At 47.3% G+C, this 22,168-nt stretch overlaps 2 protein-coding genes across 2 annotated transcripts; one reads left to right on the top strand and one right to left on the bottom strand.

Annotated features, from left to right (window-relative positions):
* The first annotated feature begins 3,497 nt into the window (after window positions 1-3,497).
* LOC120665387 (multiple organellar RNA editing factor 8, chloroplastic/mitochondrial-like) lies at window positions 3,498-8,802 on the top strand. Its single transcript, XM_039944948.1, has 4 exons — window positions 3,498-3,966; window positions 6,822-6,919; window positions 7,016-7,081; window positions 7,843-8,802. Exons 1-4 carry the CDS (start codon window positions 3,578-3,580, stop codon window positions 8,511-8,513), a joined length of 1,224 nt encoding a protein of 407 aa, XP_039800882.1. The 5' UTR covers window positions 3,498-3,577; the 3' UTR covers window positions 8,514-8,802.
* Window positions 8,803-18,107: 9,305 nt separating this feature from the next.
* LOC120665385 (carboxymethylenebutenolidase homolog) lies at window positions 18,108-19,639 on the bottom strand. Its single transcript, XM_039944947.1, has 3 exons — window positions 19,356-19,639; window positions 18,891-19,159; window positions 18,108-18,814 (listed from the first exon to the last, which is right to left on the bottom strand). The coding sequence occupies exons 1-3, from the start codon at window positions 19,497-19,499 to the stop codon at window positions 18,286-18,288; spliced, it is 942 nt and encodes a 313-aa protein (XP_039800881.1). The 5' UTR covers window positions 19,500-19,639; the 3' UTR covers window positions 18,108-18,285.
* Window positions 19,640-22,168: the final 2,529 nt, after the last annotated feature.

Here is a 22,168-nt window from a genome sequence, read left to right as displayed (position 1 = left end):
CAAAATTCGATTCTTTTGTGATGAGCACCATGCAGTGGTGTTGACCTAGATGACTGGCACTAAAATAGAGCTGGTCTTAGTAGCTCATTAGCCATAATTGTGATGTATACAAGTTAAAAGTATATTTACTGAGTTGAAATATATTCAAATTCTATGTATTATGGTGTATAAATAAAAACTCTAGTTGCCTAATCCCTTCATTCCAAACTATAAGTCATTTTAGTTTGTTCTAAGTTAAAATTTTCTATATTTGATCAAGTTTATATAAAAAAAATCCATAAATATCTACAATATTAGGTTCATTAGATAGACTAAAATATATCTCGGTCTACATTTTTCATAAACTTAATCAAAATTAGATGAATTTTCTTTAGGATAAAGATAAAAGAACTAGAATTTAAAACAGACGGAGTGTTAACTAGGGCCTAGGGACATAGTATATACATATAAATTACTTGCCCGTGCAATTGTATCGGTTGATATGCTACTATTTCGAAATGGAGCAGGTATACCATATTGACGAATTTTTGCAGTGACATATAAATAAAATAATGTACAAAAAATGTGCTCCCATAACCACAATGTTCAGGAATGGAAGTTCAGCTCGAGGCTCCAAAGCTAATGATCAGCTCCAACAATAATCAGGTGACCTGGAATGACCAATACATATTCCTAGCTTCCCGAAACAAATAGCACAGTATCAGTCTGCAATCCGCGAGCACATGCATATTCTAGGTGAAACCAAATCCTCCAGGCGAAATGATAGAGCAGCAGCTTCCTATGCCAGCTCCTAATGAAGCGTGATTATCGGGCAATGATTGATCGGGCCCGCCTGGGCAGCATAAAACAAGGCTGGAACCAAGGAATTCGTGGATCGCCTCCGATCGTAACGGGTGACAGCAAATCGTGGGGTTAAGCTTGGCTTAATGTGCTAATAACGAGGAGTTGGGAGCTTGGAATAACTAACATTTCAATAAAAAAACAAATTCGTAACCATCATACGCCGACAGCTGTTCCAAGCTTGGAGCACCAGCCGAAGCACATCCATTTCTTGTCAAAGCATGATACTAAGTACTATCCAGCATTTAGATAAGCAACAACAGCGCACACTAACTACTGTAGTACTAACACAAGCACCAGCCTTAAACGGCTCATGTATCTATAATAACATCTCTTCCATGCATGCATTTGCGTTGAAAAAAATTAAAAATGTTCCACTCCGAGAACTGAACGGGGAGAACATATACGGTGTTACCGCCTCTTTAGGTTTTACGGTGTTACTAAATTTAATTACACATAAATTTGTGCATCAGAAATTATAAATATGAATGGATAAAGCACGTAATTATATACCATCATGCAAAGTTTGAGGTGAAGAAAAACTTATGCAAGAAGAAACAAAAAAAAAGTTCTAACCGAACGGCCAGGTTGGGTAACGGGGATGCATACATGGGTCCAGGGCTCCAGGCCGAGGAGTGGAGCAGGAGACATGTGTGGCCGGGCAGCACGTGCTAACTCCTGTCGTGCCAAGTGTTGGTGCCGGCCATGGGCGCGGCACGCCGACCCACACCATTCATGCTCCAGCTCCCGGATTCCACATTCTCGCTCTCGACCGGCCTACTGCTGGCTGGCCTGTCCGGCCCCGCTGGCCCCGCCGCCCGCGGGGCTTCTGCGGCCTTGCCGCCTCGATGGCGATCCTGTGTGAAAACAGGCGGTTTGATGATCGATCGCGGTGGCGCTTTCTTCTGGTTTCGTTGTTCTTTCGCAGATTTTCACCGTCCAAGGAGTTGCTAATATTCGAGGTGACACGCGGGTGCGATGCGACCTGTCGTAGGAAGCCCAGCTACGGCCCATCGTGGATGTCCCGCCTCCGCTGCCTGCCTGTCCGGGCTGGAGTCAGGGTTCCTTGAGAGCCTATTTTACTGCTACTGCAGCTGGCTGCGTCCTTAGAAAAAAAAACTAGCCGACGTTAAAATCTTAGTTCCTCACATTTGTTTAGGTGGGATAGTTAATACCTCTCGTAGCCTATATCATTTTTAGTTAGGGTTCTGGGGTTGCCGGTGTTAAGATTTGGGGTTGCCAAGGCTACTATGCTGCCAAACCTATAGAGGGGCAGTGGGAGGTCACCGGACCGGCAATAGGACTGGTCGTGATGGCAACGTGCTAGGCCGGCAAGGGCTGCCTCGCCGAGGCAGTGCGAGATGACGGTTGGGCAGGTATGGTAGCGGGAGAGTCGGTCGGAGTCAGGGGCGGATGCACACCTCGGGCCACCCGGGCCATGGCCCGGGGTTCGGCCCAAATTTTTTTCATTTTGCAGTAGCTTCTACTTCTGGACTTAGATCAATTGCTGAAGAAGAATTTGGATCAATTGCTGAAGAAGAATAAATATATTACTTCGCGATGACGCTTTTTATATGTTATCTATCTTTCCGTTTATATTTTCATGTATCTTTTGAACTGTGAGTTTGTGGACGTCTATATTTAAAACTCGGCCCGGGGTTCGACTCAATCTTGGTTCCGCCACTGGTCGGAGTTGGAGAAGGATGGAGTTTGCAAGACAACATCGGAGGGTGGTGGGGTGGAGGTGCTGGGGCAGCATCAGAGACGGTAGGCGACGAAGCAGCTCGACCGATGATGAGGACAAGCCTAGGTTAGCATTGGTGGTGGCAGAGAGCGGCGGTGGAGGCGGACAAGCAGCCCGATCCACATACGACCCATGGTAGTGGAGGTTTCTACGAGGCTTCTGCTCCCAGTCATAGGAGGAATAGTGCCCCCAGGAGTCAATGACTTGCTGCAAGAGCTGCAACCTCTCCGGTTACTGTTGATGGTCTGTCTAGGGCCTGGAATCGATCATGTTTCGCAGAGCGGGCACAGATCAAGTGTTGCTCGGGAGCCACAATTGTTCGTGTAAATGATAGAATTTGGCACTATGATAGGCCCTGAAATTTGGACAGGTCAAGAAATTTTGAGAGAAGGGACAGCATGCAGAACTTCCAATAGATATGCCTTCTGAGTAGGGTTGTTTTTTCTTCCAAGGAAACCTCCTGGACAGGGTTAGGGTTACAACGCCCCACCACCTCCATCTGGCCAGAATCAAATGCCACCTCGTGACGACCCTCCGCACCATGCTCGGGGCAACATGCCTCCTCCGCCACCTCATGGGGCACCCCGCCAAACTACAGCCAAACGTGGCGTTTACAAGGTGTGTAAACGGATTAAAAGATCGTGTAGGCGAACAGTGCTCTTCTGGCTGTAGCATTATAAGGATTTATACTGTTTTGATCAACCGACAGCTCTAGCTCGAGCTGAACTGTCTGAAGATTAACAGAAATACATGCAATAAAAAAAAGGAGAAAGCTACACGGGTCCAAGAAAAAAGGAGATATACGGCCTTACAGAAAAGGAAAGCCCACAAGGCCCGAGTCTCCAGATATTTCGGCCCCAAACCAACGAACCAGCCCCATTCGCCGCTATAACACCTCACCCACTCGCACGACCTGCGGCTTAAACCCCTATCACCTCCCCACCGCCGCACATCTCCGCCGACTCGTCTCCTCCCTAGGGTTTTGCTGCCGCCATGGCGACGGCGTCGCGCGCGCTCCTCCTCTCCCGCGCGGCCCTCTCGCCGCTCCCCACCGCCGCCGCGGCCGCGGCCGCATCCCGCCGCCTCCCCGCACTCCTCCGCCCGCTCGCCGCGGCCGCGAGCCTCCTCCCGGCCTCGGCGGCGCCGTCGCCCGGTGCCGGGGTGCGGTGCTTCGCGACCCAGCCGGCGACGTCCTCGCTGCGGGATTCGTCCCCCAACTGGAGCAACCGCCCGCCCAAGGAGACCATCCTCCTCGACGGGTGCGACTTCGAGCACTGGCTCGTCGTCATGGAGCCGCCCCCGGGCGATGCCGGCAACCCCGACATCACGCGCGACGAGATCATCGATAGCTACATCAAGACCCTCGCCCAGGTCGTCGGGAGGTATCAATCGCCGGATCCATTTCTCTATTTAGTTGCTGTACTATATTTCTGTTTAGGTGATATTCCATATTATTGCTTGTGTGGAATTAGGGCTGGTTGGATGCTCTATTTCTTGAATCTGAAATTCTGAATCAGCCTCTGGGTATTATTGATTCGGAATTCCTAAATGCTGCTCGAGTAATTCTGTTTTGTATGTCACTCTTTTTTTTTTTTTTGCTCTGTCAGCTCATCACTCGGCCTGTGTCAGTAGAGAATGCATGAGCAGCTCGAGCCAGTTTCTTATGATTGTTTCCGGCCCGTTAGTTAATGTGACCCAAACCCAATAGCATATGAACGCTTCTTTTGGTCTGTAATTTGTTTCGATGGGTGTTGAAGCTTGACCCTGGGTCCGCTTGTGCTAGGCATACATCACAGAGTTTCTCCAGGTATCAATCTAATGATTCAACAACATCAAACAGTAGAATAAATGCAAAAACAATTTTAAGTATGTTTTATTTGGTGAAATTTGTCCACAGGTTTTGTCTCTTGATGTTGCTAGCATCTTTTCTAGTTTATCTTAACAATTAAAGATGTATTCTTTTAGTGGTAGACAATGTGCCCGCTGACCAGGAGACTTGTTTGGTGCCTTCATCAAATTCTAGATCAGCAGACCCGGTCTCTAATGTGCTCATAGGAGTTGAGTCTGTGTGTGTTGATAGGGGTGGGTGTACGTGTATGTCTGACATGATGGCATGGAGACACCTACGGTGACTTCATCAAACTCAAGATCTTCTAGCCTGAGTACAATGTCTTTATCTTGTCATGATTTTCCAATTCATTTATAAGTTGTTTGCCTTTGCCTTGTCATTTCTATGAAACTGATTAAATTAATAGAAGAATTTGTGATGTTTTGTAATCCCAAGGCAAGGTTATTTAATAGTCAATTTCAGTTTTGGCTTTCTTTATGTTTTTCAAATTGGTGTCTTGCCAATGCTGTGACCCTTGTAATTTTCCTAAACAAATCCTTTTGATTAGATGACAGCTTTATTCTCTATTTATGGGTGCATATTGTTTTCTTGAGTGATCTTTTCTCTTGTTTTCAGATGATTTTCCTTGTTTTTGTGGCCAAAACCAAGTGATTTTTTACTTTCTCACCCAAATTTCGATTGCAGCCAATGTAGGCGTACACAGTCTCATTCTATTGGCTTTAAACATTGATTGATGACTTTAGGTTTTTTACTCGATTGTTATTTAGGCACTCCCCCTAATAAAAGTTTCATTTGGATGCCAGGACATCTTCCTTTTTTTCTGTTTGAATCGATGTCATTGACAATGTTTGTTTGAATCTATCATTTATTTGTTTCTCAAATACTAATATCTTCAAACCTTTATTAGGGTGTACTTTCTTTGGGTCAGATTAAATTGATGGAAGTATTGTTTTGTAAGAACAAGGTGTGTTATTATTTGTGGTTCTCTATTCTCAACATATATTTCTAGTTTGTTATCTAGTCGGTTAAGAGAGACCTTAACGATTGGGATATCTCTGAGGAGGTAGCTTTGGATAGGAGCGCTTGGAGACTAGCTATCAACATGCCTGAACCGTGTCCTTTGTGTCTTTTGGGTTTCATCTCTAGCCTACCCCAACTCGCTTGGGACAAAAGGCTATGTTGTTGTTGTTGTTGTTGTTGTTGTTGTTGTTGTTATCTAGTAACATCATAGTTTGCTACTGATGAGGAAAATTGCTTTTCTCAGGCCTATATGTATTATCTTGCTAGCGATTTCTTTTTTCCCACTTCAGTTTTCCATAAGATCCGCAAGTGAAATCCAAGAAGGGGCATGTGCTTGTTGTGTCCCTGGAAATTTGGTTGATACCATAAAGTTTTCACTCATTTTTTTTGTTAGGGCGTCCGCAATGGTTAGCTATTTAGCTAGCTAGATCTAATGTGACAACAAAAAAGTAGGAGAGAGAGAGTAATCACTAGTGACGAGCAAATAACTGATCTATTTCACGTAGTCCAAGAATATGTGAGAGGAGCATGTGGGTCCAATAGCAAGGTTCTAAAAAACGCTAGACGCTAGGCGAACGCTTGCCTATGGTTTAGAGTTTTTTGTGATTAAACGTAGATTGAACATGATTAAACGTGTGTTGTGATTAAACGACACTGTGATTAAACGCAACGCTTGGCCACCGTTCAGCGTTTAATCAAGATTAAACGACGTTTAAAAACGTTTTTTAGAACACTGTCCAATAGTATAAAATAGTCTTTTCTTTTCTCTCTCACTTCCACATCAGCAAACTAAATAGCTAGTACTAGCTATTACCATTGCGGACACCCTTAAGCGATAAAAAAATCTGACTGTTTTTTTGCTTTCCCATCACCCAGATCCTGTATGCGCTGGCTTCATGGCCATGTGGCCACACTTTACTGGTCCAAAAAAATTGACTGATGCATGATAAAAAAATATTCAATTGTTACCTAGTCACCACCTTTTTTATTCTAGCAGCAGGCTCTATCCGGTCCATGTTAAATGTAAATGTCTGGAGGAAAAAATTGTTTGGTCTGTAGTGTCTGTATGAAGTACAATTGTCCTATTAATTGTTATCTGCCTCGTGTGAGCTTGTGTAGTTGACCTGCAGCCATGAACCTTCTGATTGGTAGGGTTTTTTATAAGTCAATTTTGTGATGTCTGGATATGGCATATTAACATGTAATCTGGTCCAGTTGTTCTTCTGTGTGATTAAGTCACAGGAGTACAGGTGTCTTAGTATGGTATACCAGCATAGTATCTCTGCATGTTTCAGTTCCTAAAAATGCTGGGCTTCCTGTTCATTTTGTCTCCACAGTGCCTCATCTAAAACTAATTCCACGTTTCAGTGAGGAAGAAGCTAGGCAAAAGATATATTCGGTGTCAACTCGTCATTACTTTGCTTTCGGTGCCCTTGTATCCGAGGAACTTTCTTACAAACTAAAAGGTATTTGTGATCTTATCAAGTAATATGTAGGAAATTTCATCATTAAATACCATCAAATATTCTTCCTTGGATCTTAAGACTTCTCATCATTTGCAGAGTTACCTAAGGTCCGCTGGGTCCTTCCTGATTCATACTTGGATGTGAAAAATAAGGACTATGGAGGTAATGATTACATGTTTCCCATCTTAATTTTTATCAATCATCAAAGTTTTTTGTTCAGGTCCTGCTAATTTATTTCTGGACTATGGTCTATTTTTGCATTCTCTTGTTGTTTGTTAGTATTGTTGCTGCTTGCTTGTTGGATATAAATATACAATAGTAGAATTTTGAAATTGATCTACTCAAATCTTCTAGATTTGTATGAGATGTGAATGATATGCCAAGTTATTTGATAGAATCCAAACTCCAGTATTTTATGAAATTTTCCCTTAATTGAGCTGCCTGTTATGTTCCCCTGCTTGCTTCCCATGTACTTAAGTGATTTAAGGATATCGTTGCCCCCAAGGGTGCACAAAATGAGGTCATGAACTCCTGGAGCTGTGTCCAATCAGGTTAAGTGATTGTTTAGTTGGCATCTTCTATCTGTCCCTTACTGTCTTGTTGAAAAACACCAAGACAATTTAAGAGGTTTGCTTGTAATAGCAGTTCATTGTATAACCTTAACTTGAGATGAAATTGTTGAGTTCATTTTTTTGTGTCTTCTGCTTGTTTCAGCATATGTTTCAGGAGCATATGTATTGTGTATGTAAATTGTTTCAACACTTGTGATAGCAGCATATGTTATAGCCTTTGTATAACACCAAGACAATTGATTGTATGAGCTTCAGCATTTTTATCATTTTTATTACATATGTTCGTTTCTATGATGAATGAATGAATTGACTGGTCCCAAATTGTTTTGATACATTCCATTTCTGTTTCAGGAGAACCATTCATAAATGGGGAAGCAGTTCCTTATGATCCCAAATACCACGAGGAGTGGGTCAGGAACAATGCTCGCGCCAATGAAAGATCTCGGCGCAATGATAGGCCCCGCAACTTCGACAGATCAAGGAACTTTGAGAGGAGAAGGGATAACATGCAGAACTTCCAGAACAGAGATGTGCCTCCTGGGCAGGGTTACAATGCCCCGCCACCTCCACCTGGCCAAAACCAAATGCCACCCCGTGATGGCCCTCCGCACCATGCTCAGGGCCACATGCCTCCGCCTCCACCACCACCTCATGCAGGTGGCGGCCCACCAAACTACCAGCAAGGTGCTCCTGGCTACCCACAGACGGGCTATGCCCCTGGCCAGCAAGGTGGTGCCCCTGGCTACCAGCAAGGTGGTGCTCCTGGCTACCAAGGTGGACCTCCTGGTCCTGGGTATCAAGGCGGTAACCAAGGTTACCAAGGGAACCCGGGCCCAGCTTACCAAGGTGGCAACCCGGGCTACCAAGGTGGCGCGCCAGGTTACCCTGGCAATCCACCACCACCCCCTTACCAGGGAGGCAACCCCAACGCACCTCCTCCATACCAAGGTGGTGGCAATCCTGGCTTTGGTGGTGGCGGCCCAGGCTACCAAGGCCAAGGAGGCAACTCGAACTACCAATGAGCATGACCACGTTCGTATCCAGGCGCCCCTGTTCCAGAGTACTCTTTTGGAAGAGATGGTGTGCGGTAGTATAAAACAAACACTTGTTGCTGTCTGATTTTCATGGTTTGTCGTTGCTGTACTGTATTAACCTAATTATTCCATAATACTCGAACTTGTGCTTAGTGTCGAATGATGTTTCTGGAAATCTGAAACTATGGATGATAGTATGTAGCAGCCGCTCTTTATGCACTCGCTGCCCTTGTTTGCTGAACTGGTTAGTAATTCTCAGTTGTTATAGTAAGCTTCATCGGCCTGCTTTGTGTGCCAAGTGTTACTGGGATGTTTAGTTCCATGAACTGCAAAACTGTGATCTATGGTGAATTGGTGATTCAGTCCACCCATAAACGCCTGTATGTGGTTTCGGTTCAGGGAAGTGAAACTTGTAAAGGCCTGTATATAGAGGGGTTTTTTTTTTGAAGAAATGTATGTAGAGGGATGTAGGGTGATGCTGCACACCATTTGCAATTTTTTCTCGGCCCAGGCCCAAGTGCCGCGGACCTCGGTCCACGGCCCAAAAAAAACCGGGGCCATCTCCCCCAGCTGCCCGCACTTGCTCGGTACTGTGATGGAAAATGCGCTTTTCATCAGTGCTCTAAAGATCTTTGCAGTGTTTCTCACACTTCTGTATTTTGATGCCCTAAGGCCAATCTCAGTGCAAGTTTCATTGCACAGTTTCTAAAAATAGAGAACTAGGTAATCGTGTCATGTGGATTTTATGGAGATGAAATTCTCCTCTCATCTCATGAAACTCTCTCCTCTCTCCTCTCTCCTCATAAAGATCATACCAAGTCATCAAAAATACTGATGTGACATAGATTTAATGCATGAAACTCTCTATAAAATTCCCACTAAGACTGATCTAATTCAGAATAGAGGAGGCTGCGGTTTCATTTTCCTTCTTTTTTTCGACCCGATCAATCGATTGTGGACTCAGGTAACTGTGCCCAGGCAGAAAGGCTATCTCAAGTGTGGCAGACTGCCAAAGCTGGTTCCGAGAAAACATTGGTCTTGATTTCCAGTGGGCAGTGCTGCTGTCGAATAAGAAAAGATTTTTTTTTAAGAAATTGATATGAAAATGAGGTGCCATGAGTCCTCGCTAACAATTGCCACGTCTGATCACTGGTTCTCTCTCCCTCTCTATCGGCTCGCTTTGACCAATTCCAGAATCCAAAGAACTGCGGCACCTTGGTCGGCGCCATTAGAAATCGTGTTATTATAAATTTATAATCGACTTAGTATATACTTGATCTCAAGGTTTCCACTGGAAGCTCACACATACTCTTCTCACCCCTCCATTTGATTGACATAGAGTCTGATCGGTTAGCAAAAGTTGCCAATTTTTTAGCCAACACTTAGTTTGCTACCAAAAGCTGCCAATATTTCACATTTAGCTTACCAAAATGGTGGTAAATTTTTTGCCTATATTTTGGCTTGCCAAAACTTTGCCATTACAAAATTTGGGTGGCAAAGGAATCAAGCTCATAGTGACAACTCACTGCATTTATAGGGAGCCAGTTCAGAAAACTTAAGTTGCACGTGTTTTCTTTTATGGATTGTTTGTTTCCCATTACAACTGTACATTGTAGCTGTTTTCATTTCCTTTTATAACTGTAGATTTCAGTTTCCTTTCTTTTTACAACGGTGCATTCCCGCTGTTCGATTTTTTTCCTTACAACTGTGCATTCTAATTTTTTCAGTTTCTCTTAGGCTCCGTTTGGATGTCGATATTGGAGGTATTGGCATTGAAACTTGAATTAGTTTCAATGCCAAATGAGCCTAGCATTGATATTAGGTTACAATATCAAAGCGATTGTTTGGATGTAGATAAAATTGCAAGATGGAATCAAAGAAGCCAGCGAATATCAATTCTTGTATGGATGTCCACACCGTGGCATCTGATTCTGGCGGTCTGGCCATCTTCGTTCGGGGTGCAGCTCCAGCGCGTCGACCACTCGTCGGCGAAGGGGGCTCGGAGCTCGCCGCGGAGGGAGGCAGGGGAGGGCGCGCGGAGCTCGCCGCGGAGAGAGATAGGGGAGGGGTGCGTACAGGGCATCGCACGGAGGGAGGCGGGGGAGGGGCGCGGATCTCGCCGTGAGGCAGGGGAGGGGCGGCACAAGGCTCGCCGCGGAGTGAGGAAAGGGAGGGCGGCGTGGCTCACTGTGGGGGGAGGCAACAAGCAGGGGAGGGGTGGCGCGTCCGTGAAGAAGGGGGCGACGAGCCGATGTACACGGGAAAGGCCGACGAACCGTCGAACACGGGGAAGCGAGTGCTCCCCGTTGCCCGCCTCATCTCCAATTCCGCCCAATACAAAGGGTCATGGATCTCTATTGAGGGTGAGGGGGTGTAGTGCAGCGAATACCGGTTCAGCATTGAGGATGATTTCCAATTCCAAAGTCTAAGCCATCCAAACAGCTGCATTTGGTGCTATCCAATGCTAATTCCAATTCCGAAGCCTCAAACCAACATCCAAACACGGTTTTAGAGACATGGGCATCCTATGCTCTTAGAGAGAGCATCCTATGCTCCAACGATCCGGCCGAGACACTTGGGTGATGGTCCAGTGATTTTCGGGCTACATGTGTCAAGCCTGCGGCCATTGGCCCGGGTTCAAATGTCACTCTCCGGGCTCTCCCTGGCACGGTTGTGGTATCGTGCAGATGTGATTGTATGATCATTGCGTGCGGATTCGGGCTCAATGTCACAGTTACTCCCTCCGTCCATCAAAAAATACAACTTTAAAATTTAGAATTTGTCCACAAAAGAATGCACCTGTAGCCTATTCCAACTAGAGTGGGATCCACTTTTATAGGAATTATAATGAGGATAGTAAAAAAATCACCCAGATATGGTTGTTTCTGTACAATGGATTGTCACCACAAAGAATGTCACCAGGGCCCGCTTAAGGGGGTGGGAAGGCAGGGCGACGGCTCTGGCTCAGGCAACAAGGCATGCAGCTAGTCACGCAGGTTTTTCGGACTTCCACTCTTCCGCTCCTCGATTGCGACTCGGGGTTTGGCGTTTCATTTTCATCTGCTTTTGTCCGGGGCCGGCGCCGAGTGTTCTCCTTCTCTGGACCACCAGACACCGACACCGAAGACTAGAGTCCAAGACACTCACGCACACGCACGCCAGCTGGTGCGGTGACACCGCAAACCTACCAGCATGAGCATCTGCTGCCTAGGCACTAGCACTAGCACTCTAGCAGGTTGCCGGTAATGAGCCGTAAGTTCAATGTTCTAATTGTTAGGGTTTTCAATTTCTCATTTGATTAATTGCTAGAGTTCTTAATTTTTTTATTTCTAGGCACATATATAGTTGGCCTAAAAGCAAGGTTAATAATACAACCGGCTACTAGCTGCAAGGATCCTTGCAGCCCACCTTTCAGCCCACTCGTATAGTAGTTAACCCTTCGTCGTTAATATATAGCCCACTTGTTCCTCATAAAATTTATTGGTTCTTGTGTCAAAACCGGCTGTAAGTCTGGTTCTCCTTTCTCTCTTCTCCCCTCTCTCCTTCATATTAGCATTTAGCATACTTATAACCTCTTATAATACTTGCTCTAAATGACCCATAGTGTCTGACTCGCCCGGCCTGGGACTCTTAAAAACCATGAGGCGGCCCTGAATGTCACATGGATCCTACAAGGACCTATGTAGAATATTCTTGTAGGGGTACATGCATTATTTTATCTATTTATTAGTTTGTGTGAAGAATGTTAGAGTTGTATTTTTCCATGGACGAAGGGAGGACTGAACAATAAACAATAGGGGAAAACTGCCGTGGAGATGGAATTGTTTGCTGTTTTTCAGTTTTCCATATCACAGTCCTTGTTTGGAACATGAAATTGCCGTGGACATGGAATTGTTTGCGGTTTTTCAGTTTCCCATATCACAGTCCTTGTTTTCTGGTCGAAAGAACCCTGTGACACAAAATGATGCGATGCCGTCCATGTTTAGACTTGAGATCAAAATATATATATTCCACCTGCGAGTGCTGCAACATCGCAACAGTGATGCTTAAACAGAATGGGGCCTTGATACAGTTTCATTCGTCTCTCTCTGTCACGAACCATTTCTTGTATTACAGCTAAATAATAATAGGTTGAAACTCAGGAATCGTTGCCCGGTTGGTACATGTCATCACGCAAGATTCTTGGGTTTAACTATAGATGAGTCTTTGGCTCCGATGAGAGCTAGCGTTAGCAACGGATTTGGGATACGTTATCGAGGGAGCCGCAACAAATCGTGGGTCTGGCCTATGCAAATGCTATGCTGCTCTGCATATGCATCCTCGTCGCCGCATCCCAAGACAAGAAAACAATGCTGTCACTGAGAATCCAATGATAAGCTGTTCATCAAGTAGTACGAGTAGTAATGCCCCGTTTGACACGGCGGCTGCAGCACCAGCTCCACCCGGAGCCGTGCCAAACGGGTGCAAATGGAGCAGCTCCATCCCAGGAGCCACACATGAACCCGGTTTCGGCTTGCACAGAGGAGGCGGGGCCACAAAAATGTGGCTCCACGCGGCTCCTCTCGTTGTATTCCTCTCTTGTCCTCGGCCCAGAGCTCGCGGCGTGTGTGGAGGAAGCCAGCAGCGCGCGCGGAGGTGGACAGAAGATTGGCACGCGGAGGCCGCCGAGCCGGTCGGCCGGCGGCGCACGCGGAAGCGGGGCGGGCAGGCCGACGGCCGCGCCATGGCCCACGCCGTCGGGGCCACCGTCAGGTCCTCGGCGCGGTCGCGGGCGAAGGAGGCCGCCACGGGTGGCCCGGCAGCGGTCGCGGCGCCGTTGGCCGGCGCGGGCGGGGACGCGCGCGGCGAGCGATGGATGGAGAGGTCCGGGGACGGCGGCGTGGCGGCGTGGCGGTGGAGGTCGCGCGGAGGAGGGAAGGCGCGCGGCGCCAGCGCTGGCGAGGCCCGAGGCCACGCGGGGCAGAGGGGCAGCTTGAGGAGGTGGCCGGCAGCCGCCGTGGGGAGGAGGCGCCAGCCGCCGGTGCTTTGGGAGGAGGAGGCGGCGCGGGCCGCCGCGATTGGAGGAGGTGACGGCGGGGCTGGGCAGAGTCGCGAGGAAGGGGCCGGCGACTAGATAAGAGGAGAGGATAAAAAAAGAAAGGGAAAGAAAAAAAAGATAAGAAGAGGAAAAAAGAAAGAGAAAAAAGGGCAATTTAGACATTTTGAAATTTCAATCCAACAAGTGAAGCTGTTTTGTCAAACATTTTCTAAAACGGCTCCAACTCCACTAAAAAAGTCGCTCCACCGAAGGAGCCGGAGCCGGAGCTATTTTTGGAGGAGCCGGAGCCCTGCCAAACAGGCTCTAACTAGACGTTTGATCCGCAGCCACAAGGCAGCCCTGTTTGGGAGGGCTCCAAAGGCAGCTCCAAAACCGGCTCTTGCCGGAGCCCTCCCAAATGCACGAAAACAGAGCAGCTCCACCGTCAGAGCCTCGATTTTCCCGCTGAGGGGAGCCGGAAGAGGGAGGAGGAGCCAGGAAAACTGGCTCGAGTGGCTCCTCCACCACACCTGCCATCTTTGGTCCCCGCGGCCTCTTCGCGCGCTTCGCCTGCTCACGCGCTCCACCTCCTCGCAGCGCTCGATCTCCGCATTCTCCTGCTGCCTCTTCTCGACATCGCTCTGACACAGGTGCTCAGTTGAGCTCGAGACCATGGCGGCGGGCACGACTGGCAGTGGGAGGCCTGAAAGGACCTTAATCGCGTGATGTCGCCTAGAGGGGGGTGAATAGGCGTTTAAGATTAATCCTGCAGATTAAAGCACTTTACACAATTGTCAGCAACCAACTGGTCAGACCGGTCTGGAATACCGGTCAAACCGGTACTAGGCTTAGAAACAGGATTCAAACACTCAGACCGGTCAGACCGGTTGAGCAGACCGGTCAGACCGGTCCTACACAGAACCTGCACAAAAGTGTTAATTCTCCCCTTTACGAGCTCTAGCACAAATGCAGCTTGGTATGGTGCTTTTTTAGATGCTTACAAATGTATTTCTTAACCCTGCACACACAGAAACAACAAAACCAAGTAGATCGAAGCGGAAGCACAAATAAAGCTAGAGTACAAAGTGTGAGACAAACTAAATGAAGATAATGCAAGGAGACACAGAGATTTGTTTCACCGAAGTTCGGATTCACCACGTGTGAATTCTAGTCTCCGTTGAGGAAGCTTATCGCGACCACAAGGTCAAGATATCTCCTCCTTTCCACTATATGACCATGTGTCCTCGTGCCACACGATCGTTGCTGCAACAAACTTGCCACTGCTCACCACAAGCTTGGGAGCTAGCCGGCGACGCCTAGCCGTCTAGGAGGCTTCTCCTCCAAGAGTAACAAATGCTTCAATCAAGTTGGCGACGCAACCACAAGTGCTCAAGCTAGGGCTTATGCTCTCACTGCTCAAATGCTCTCTTAGCAAAAGTTTCGCTCAATCCAACTCAAAGGATTCAATTCTAATCACTCAAATCTCACAAAGAGAGGTTGGGGAGGACTTCTCAAGTGCTCTCACGGCTCAGAGAAGGCTCTAGAATGTAATGGCATCAGCACCCACGAATGGGTGAGGGTGTGGGGTATAAATACCCCCCTTTCAAAAACTAGCCGTTGTTCTGTCAGACTCAGACCGGTCAGACCGGTCAGTTCAAATTAACTAGCCGTTGGACCCTGACCGGTCAGACCGGTCGGATGGACCGGTCAGACCGATCCAAGTAGGTTTTCTGCTCCCAAGTGTTTCTCTCTGATTTTTCTCACATGGGATAGCTATGAGCACTTTTGGTAATGTCAAACCACTGATGTTGCATCCCTCTTGATAGTACGACATCCTATACTCAAGTTCACATAAAATGACATACAAAACACTTGAGCTTTCATGTCTTGATCAGGCCGAACTTCTTCAATCAATATCTTGAGGTTGTCAACATCCTTAATTTCAGTGAGCATGACTGCTTGAGCTAGTGACTTTGAATCTTCCTTCATATAAGAATGGAATCCATCTTTGATTCACAAGCCACTCCCATTTTCCAAATAATGACACTCTTTAACATAGAGCTCTCCATGACTCTAGGATCTCTGGTATTTTGACCCGTATCGGTTTCCTTGCTCCCCCAAGCCAACGCTTGCGTAGCCTCTTGAAACACGCCTCTCGGTCCTCCACCTTTATCCTAGCCGTCCATCTTGAACTCATATTGATTTGTGTCATGCATGAAATCTTCGTTGTCAATTTGAATTCTCAATTCAATCTTATATACAAGCCTTCTAATTTGAGATAACATATGCACATCAACTCATGTCTCATTCACTTTTCTCTTGCTTGCTTCCCTTGTACAATAATATTCATCTCATACGACAAGTCTTTCCAATTTGAGACTATGCAACAACATATTGTGTCTCATTCTCATAACCTTTACTTGTCATACGAATTCTATCATAAGTCGAATAAGCCTTTAATAGATATTTGAGCCTTTATGTCAATCATGAACACTTGCTCACATTTTTCTTTTCTTGTTTTGCTTGTCATATACATCCGAAACAAGCCTTTGCATATTAGAGACTTTATATTAACAATGAATACCTTGCTCTATTTTCTTTTACAATTTATGCTTGCCACTTTGAGTCCCACATAAACTAACAAGCTTCAGCACAATATTAGAGCCTTCATACTACACATGAATACCTTGCTCTTCCATTTTTCTTTCTCATTCTAGCTTGTCACATATAATGATTGTCAATGGGACATCCACATTTGCTTGTAATACATGAGCTATATCATTCCACAAATTAAATACCTGCTCATAATCTCATGCAAACAAGTTAGTCCTTTAATCGTATTGTCAATCAATACACCAAAACCCACTAAGGGCCTAGATGCTCTTTCAAGGCCGCGCGGGGGTGGGCACGATCGGCACTGGGAGGCCGAGCGGCGGCGTGCGGGGCCAGCAGCGGCTGCGGGGGAGGCGAGCGGCGGCGGCAAATCCAAAGGCCGACCGCGGCGCGGGAGGCCGAGTGGCCAGTGGCACGAGATGCCTACTAGGCCTAGCGGCAGCGGGAGCCTAGCTGGATAGGGATGGGCCGGCGTCCCGGCCTCCGGTCTAGGGGGCGGTAGCGTGCTTCCTGGAGGCGAGTGTGAGGGAGGCCGGCGGAGAGCGCTGCGGAGGCACGGATGGAGGCGCAAAGGGGCTACAATAGAGGAGGCGTGAGGAAGAAGATGGGGACGGGGGAGGGGAGCGAATGGATAAGGAGAGGAGGAAAAATAGAAAAGGGTAAAGAAAAAAATGCGAGGAGAAAAAGGAAAAGAAAGAAATGGAAAAAGGAAGAAAAAGCAAAAAAAATAAAGAAGGGCAATTTAGATATTTTATAACCTCAATTCAACGAGTGAAGCTGTTTTGCCAAACGTTTTGCAAAACGACTCTAGTTCCACCAGAAAAACCACTCCACCACAGGAGCCGTAGCGGGAGCTATTTTTGGAAGAGCCGAAACCCTGCCAAATAACCTCGCATGCAGACAGTACAAAGCAAAGATTCCATCAGCTCTTAACCTTTTTTTTTCTTAGTCACCGGCAAATAACAGGTGTCGTTAACATGCACGGAAATCTCCGCTCACGATATAATACACGGATGAACCAGCACGCATAGCATAAATATAAACTATGCTACTACCTTCATATAAAATGTAGGATGCTTTAGTTTTAATCCTAAATTAAAATTTTCTAACTTTGAGTAAGTTTTTTTATAAAAAAATACTACCATCTACAATACCATAAATTCAGTATCAAGACATATTTCATGTTAGATTTAGGTGGAGCCGATATGATGTTGTAGATCTGTGTGTCTTTTCTATAAAATTGATTAAAATAAAACTTAGAATAAAACGAAAATATTCATATTTTGAAATGGAGGGAGTTTATGATATCGACAATTTTTTGCATGGACATATGTAGGAAAGTGTATAACAAATAAGCACTAGTGGCGGAGCTATGTTTGGTTGTTGTGGTCAGCGGACGGACTTTGATAAATTTGTAAAGAAGTCAGTGGAAATTACAGTGCGATACTGTTTTAAATATCGCAACAGCTTAATTGTCTTATAATAGTCTTCAAATTTCTAATTAAATGAGAAGTTTATCTTAAAATCAAGAAGCTTGCAAATTAATTCGTTATCATTTGTTCAAAATTGGAGGGTTCTGTAATTTTGGATTCGCTCTTAGAGTGAGCTAGAGCAGGGGCGGATCTAAGGGGGGCTAGGGGATCAAGCCCCCCTTCCATCCTAGGATCCATGAATACTTGCCAATGCGCGGCTCCAAAGCTAATGATTAGCTCCAACAATAATCAGGTGACCTGAAATGACCGATGCATACTCTTCGCTGCAGGCTGGCTAGCCTCTCCCGTCACTGTTGTTGGGCCGTTTGGGGCCTCCAATCAGGATTTGGTTTCGGATTATGGAGGCCGTGTAATTGTCACCGAACTGGCCCGTCCCTCTGTTTTGAAGCTAAGCCCAAGTAAACTTGGGGTGTTTCCTGGGGCTATCACCGTATCAGCTAGCTATTCAGCCCCCTCTTATACACAAGCAATTGTCATGCCATTTCCAAGTGCTTCATTTTACAGTAGATTTCACACTCTCAACTGTTTTGCGGCGTCAGTATCAGTACACAAATAAAGCTCTCGCGGAATTCACTCAAACTCTTACGCGCATCCTTGATTCTGATCTTCGACAATCCTAGTATGTACCGCCGGCTGATCAGGCAAGCAGGTGGTCGTGCAGCCACCCCCGCATGGCGTTGAACGCGTCCTCGGCATCGGCGTCCTCCTCCACGGACTGCGGCCGGTGCACGAACCCGTGGCCCCTGCCGGCGTACACCGCGGCCCTGGCGCCCCTGGCGCGCCTCTCCAGCTCCCGCACCGTCTCCACGGGGCAGAGCGGATCGCCGTCGCCGCACACGAACAGCACGGGCGCCGCGAGGCGGCCGCCCAGGGACGCGTCCATCCGGGACCCGTAGAAGCAGACCCCCGCGCTGAAGCAGCCCTCGCCGGCGTCGCGCGCCAGCGCCTCCACGAGGCGGGCACCGCCGTAGCAGAACCCGACCACGCCCAGCCTCCTGGACACCCCCGCCGCCTTGAACTCGTCCACCAGCCACCTCGTGCACGCGTCGATGTCGCCGGACACCCGCGCCGGGGCCTGCCCAGCCAGCCACCGCGCGAAGACGTCCCCGTCGAACGGGGCGCCCGGCTTCCACGGGTCGCCCCGGAACAGGTCCGGCACCAGGACACTGCGCGTCCAAAAAACATCAGGGCGCAGATCGATCGAGCAATGAGAGCTGGATCGAACAGGCAGATGTTTGGTACTTGTAGCCGTTGCAGGCGACGCGGTAGGCGAAGTCCCGCGTGGCGGAGTCCTCGAAGCCGAAGACGTCGGAGAGGAGCAGGATGCCCGTGCCGTTGTTGTTCTTGACGGCCCTGAAGAGGTACGCGCGGACGCTGTCGTCGCCCTCGCCGATGACGAGGTCCGACCCGCTCACCAGCTCGCACGCCTCGTCGTCGTCGACGGTGGCGCCCGCCACTTCGGCCTGGCTGCAGAGCGGCAGCCGCTGGCTCCGGGAACGATGGCCCGGTTCCTGTACGGGAACTGGAATCGTCACGTCAGAGCGTAAACCGAGTTCAGTTTGCAATGCAACGATTCGCGATCGAACTTTCTGATAGTCCCCGTCCCCGGACGAGCACGAACGTTCCAAGGACCGCCGAGTGACGAGTCGAAAAGATACGAGTGGATAAGATGCGAGCACGCACGGGCACGGGCGGCAGCTGACTTACAGAGGATGCGAGTGTGGCGGGGCGTGCGCTTGGCGTGGCGCGGCGGAACGAGCACACGCGGCCCTGGAGTCCCCGCAGCTGGGACGACGCGCGAGGGAGCGACGACGGGCGCGCCGCCGCGACAGCCGCGGGCGCGGGCGCCATCGGGGCGGAGCTCCTGGAGCTGGGAACGCTCGCGCGAGCGGGGAGATAGGCCACCACCACTGGCTCGGCGTCGCAGCCGCGCGTTCAGATATTTTTCTCGTGGAGTTCGCGCGAGGAGGGGGCGCAAAAGCGTTCACCGCGCTCGGTCTGACGGCGCGAGTGGACCTATAGAATTCCAAACGGGCCGCCCGGCCCGAGCCCAGCCCTAGCCCTAAAAGCATGGCACTAACCGGCTTGGCCCTATCAGGCACGAGGACAGCTTAGTGTCGTGTCGTGCCATGCCACCGTGCCTGAGTGGCGGCCCAGGCACGGCCCTAAGGGCATTTTTTCGTGCCGTGCCGGCACTAAGCACGACGGCGGCACGACAGGCACTAAGGGCTGGCCGCCGGGCTAGTGCCATGCGAGGCACGACTAGCAACCCACCCCTTGATCAGGACATCAAATTCATAAGAATCACAAGACAACATAAATTTTCAAAAGTTTAAGCTGGTGCAATGGCTGCCTCATTAAAATCATATCTAGGTAAAACTCACACCTTGTGAGAAACCCTAGATATGAAAAAACAGTACAGCCCAGCTCAATCAAATTAAGTTCAAATTGTTCAAATATTACAGACCATATTCGGTTACAAGAATTCCCTCATTCTGCTACCTCTAGCACATCTAGATACAACTCAGAGAAACATTCTTCTTCAAATGACTTGTCCTCCACCTGTTGTTGTAGCCTGGCATCTGCAGCCTCCCAATTCTTGGTGCAGGTCAGGATCTCCACCATGTCCGGGTGCAAGGATCCTGCCAGTAGTACTAAAACAAGATTCTGAAGATACAGTTGAAACAGGCACAGTCAAAACATCTCTAGCTAAGATTGAAAGGACAGGATAAGAAAGTTTGTGTTCATGCCACTAGCTAATGATGCTGAACCCATCATCAAATTGGGAGAGATTGTCACTGTCCAAGTAGTGAGAAAGTTCATTACCAACACCCATAGAAGATCCGGCAGATGCAGAAGCAGAAGTACTAGTGCATGCTGCATGCAGCAAGGCAGAAGCACTAGTCCTTCTGGACAGAGAGAGAAGGGGTACAGAAAGAGGTACCAGATCCAGGAGTTGCAAAGATAGCATCATCATCATCCTCATCTGCAAAAATGTCATCCCAAGCACTATTTTTCTTACTTGCAGTGGGTGGTTGTGAACATGTTCTCCTCTTAGCTGCACTAAACTTGTCATCATATCTCTTATAAATGATATTAAGTTGAGCCCTTATCTCCGATAAATAAGATGAATAATCAACACCAAGCAACTTGAGAATTTTACTAAAACCCTTCAATTTACCTCTAGGATCCAAGATGAAAGCAAAAGAGTAAAGCATGGGAATGTCCTTCCAGTACTTAATATAAACATCTTTCATGCGAGTAACCACAGGCCTAAGCAAAGCATCATTCTCATAGCACTTCAAGTGCTTGCAAATCAAAACCATATGATGCAACATAAGTGGAGAAGTAGGATAATAAACACCGGAAAGTGCAATAGTAGCATCATAAAAACAGTTCAAGGAATTCAAACATACTCTGAGCAATGTTTCAGTGATCATCTGTTAAAAGCACACGCTCATAGTTGTTGTTTATGAAGACAGAAAAATTTTGCTTGTAAGGTAGCAAATGCTTAAACATTAGATATGTAGAGTTCCACCTCACATCCATATCCAAACCAAATTTTCGAAGACAAACCTCAACAGAAACACAAAACCCCTTAAAGTTTGCAATGCGCTGGTTAGAAGAATTTAAAAAAGAAACAGCAGAGCGAATGTCATCAAGGTAGTGCTTGATCACATCCAAAGCACTTTTAACCATAAGGTTTATTATGTGACAAGCACAACGCTGATGCAAAAAAAATAGTGCCAACATAACCAGAAACTTTAGGTAGTAGAGAATCAATGGTGCCAACATAAGAAGAAAGTTCAGGAGCTAAAGTTTCAATGGCTTTGTTATTAGAAGAAGCACTGTCCAAAGTGACAGAAAAAACCTTAGCAGTTAAACCATATTCATCTAAGACAGCAGAAACACGCTCAACAATATTGTCACCAGAATGAGATTCATCAATCAGCCTAAACCCGATTACCCTCTTCTCCAAATGCCAGTCAGGATTAACATAGTGAGCAACAACACTAAGGTAATCCTCCTTAGCATTGCCAGACCAAATATCCGAAGTAAGAAGAATAGATGAAACACCAGTAGAAGATTCAATAAGTTTATCACGCAAACTAGAATGGTACTTGATCAAATCTCTAGCTGTGGTTCGTGCAGAGACAAGTAAATCTAGGGTTATGAGCTTCCCTTATATACTCCTCAAAAGCAGCAGATGCACCAACACAGAGAGGAAGATCTAATCAAGCTATCAAACGACATAACATAGTACGAGCTCGTTCGGCACTATACTCCCAGTGACGAACACTACCATCAGAACTAAACGAAAGCAAAGACTGAGATTGGCGCTTGTTCGCCTTTCTAGCCTCACAAACTGTCGGGTGCCACAATTAGGGACACCCTAATTGGGGTACTAAGATCGCTTTAAAAAACACAAACACCTGTTAAAGCAACTGGGCCCACGAAGGCCCACGGCCTGCTTCCTATTCGAAGGAAAGGAAAGGACTCAAAGAAGCCCAGCATGCGGC

Source organism: Panicum virgatum, chromosome 3N (genome assembly GCF_016808335.1).
Source record: "Panicum virgatum strain AP13 chromosome 3N, P.virgatum_v5, whole genome shotgun sequence".
NCBI lineage: Eukaryota > Viridiplantae > Streptophyta > Magnoliopsida > Poales > Poaceae > Panicum > Panicum virgatum.
This window is presented reverse-complemented; position numbering and strand designations above follow the sequence as displayed.

Bases quoted from the DNA above. Each gene is read 5' to 3' on its own strand.
- LOC120665387 (XM_039944948.1), top strand. From the start codon at position 3,578: ATGGCGACGGCGTCGCGCGCGCTCCTCCTCTCCCGCGCGGCCCTCTCG. The intron at 6,920-7,015 runs GTATTTGTGATC...CATCATTTGCAG, and splicing joins ACTTTCTTACAAACTAAAAG to AGTTACCTAAGGTCCGCTGG. The intron at 7,082-7,842 runs GTAATGATTACA...TTTCTGTTTCAG, and splicing joins GAAAAATAAGGACTATGGAG to GAGAACCATTCATAAATGGG.
- LOC120665385 (XM_039944947.1), bottom strand. From the start codon at position 19,499: ATGGCGCCCGCGCCCGCGGCTGTCGCGGCGGCGCGCCCGTCGTCGCTC. The intron at 19,160-19,355 runs GTAAGTCAGCTG...GTTCCCGTACAG, and splicing joins CCGCCACACTCGCATCCTCT to GAACCGGGCCATCGTTCCCG. The intron at 18,815-18,890 runs GTACCAAACATC...TTGGACGCGCAG, and splicing joins GTCGCCTGCAACGGCTACAA to TGTCCTGGTGCCGGACCTGT.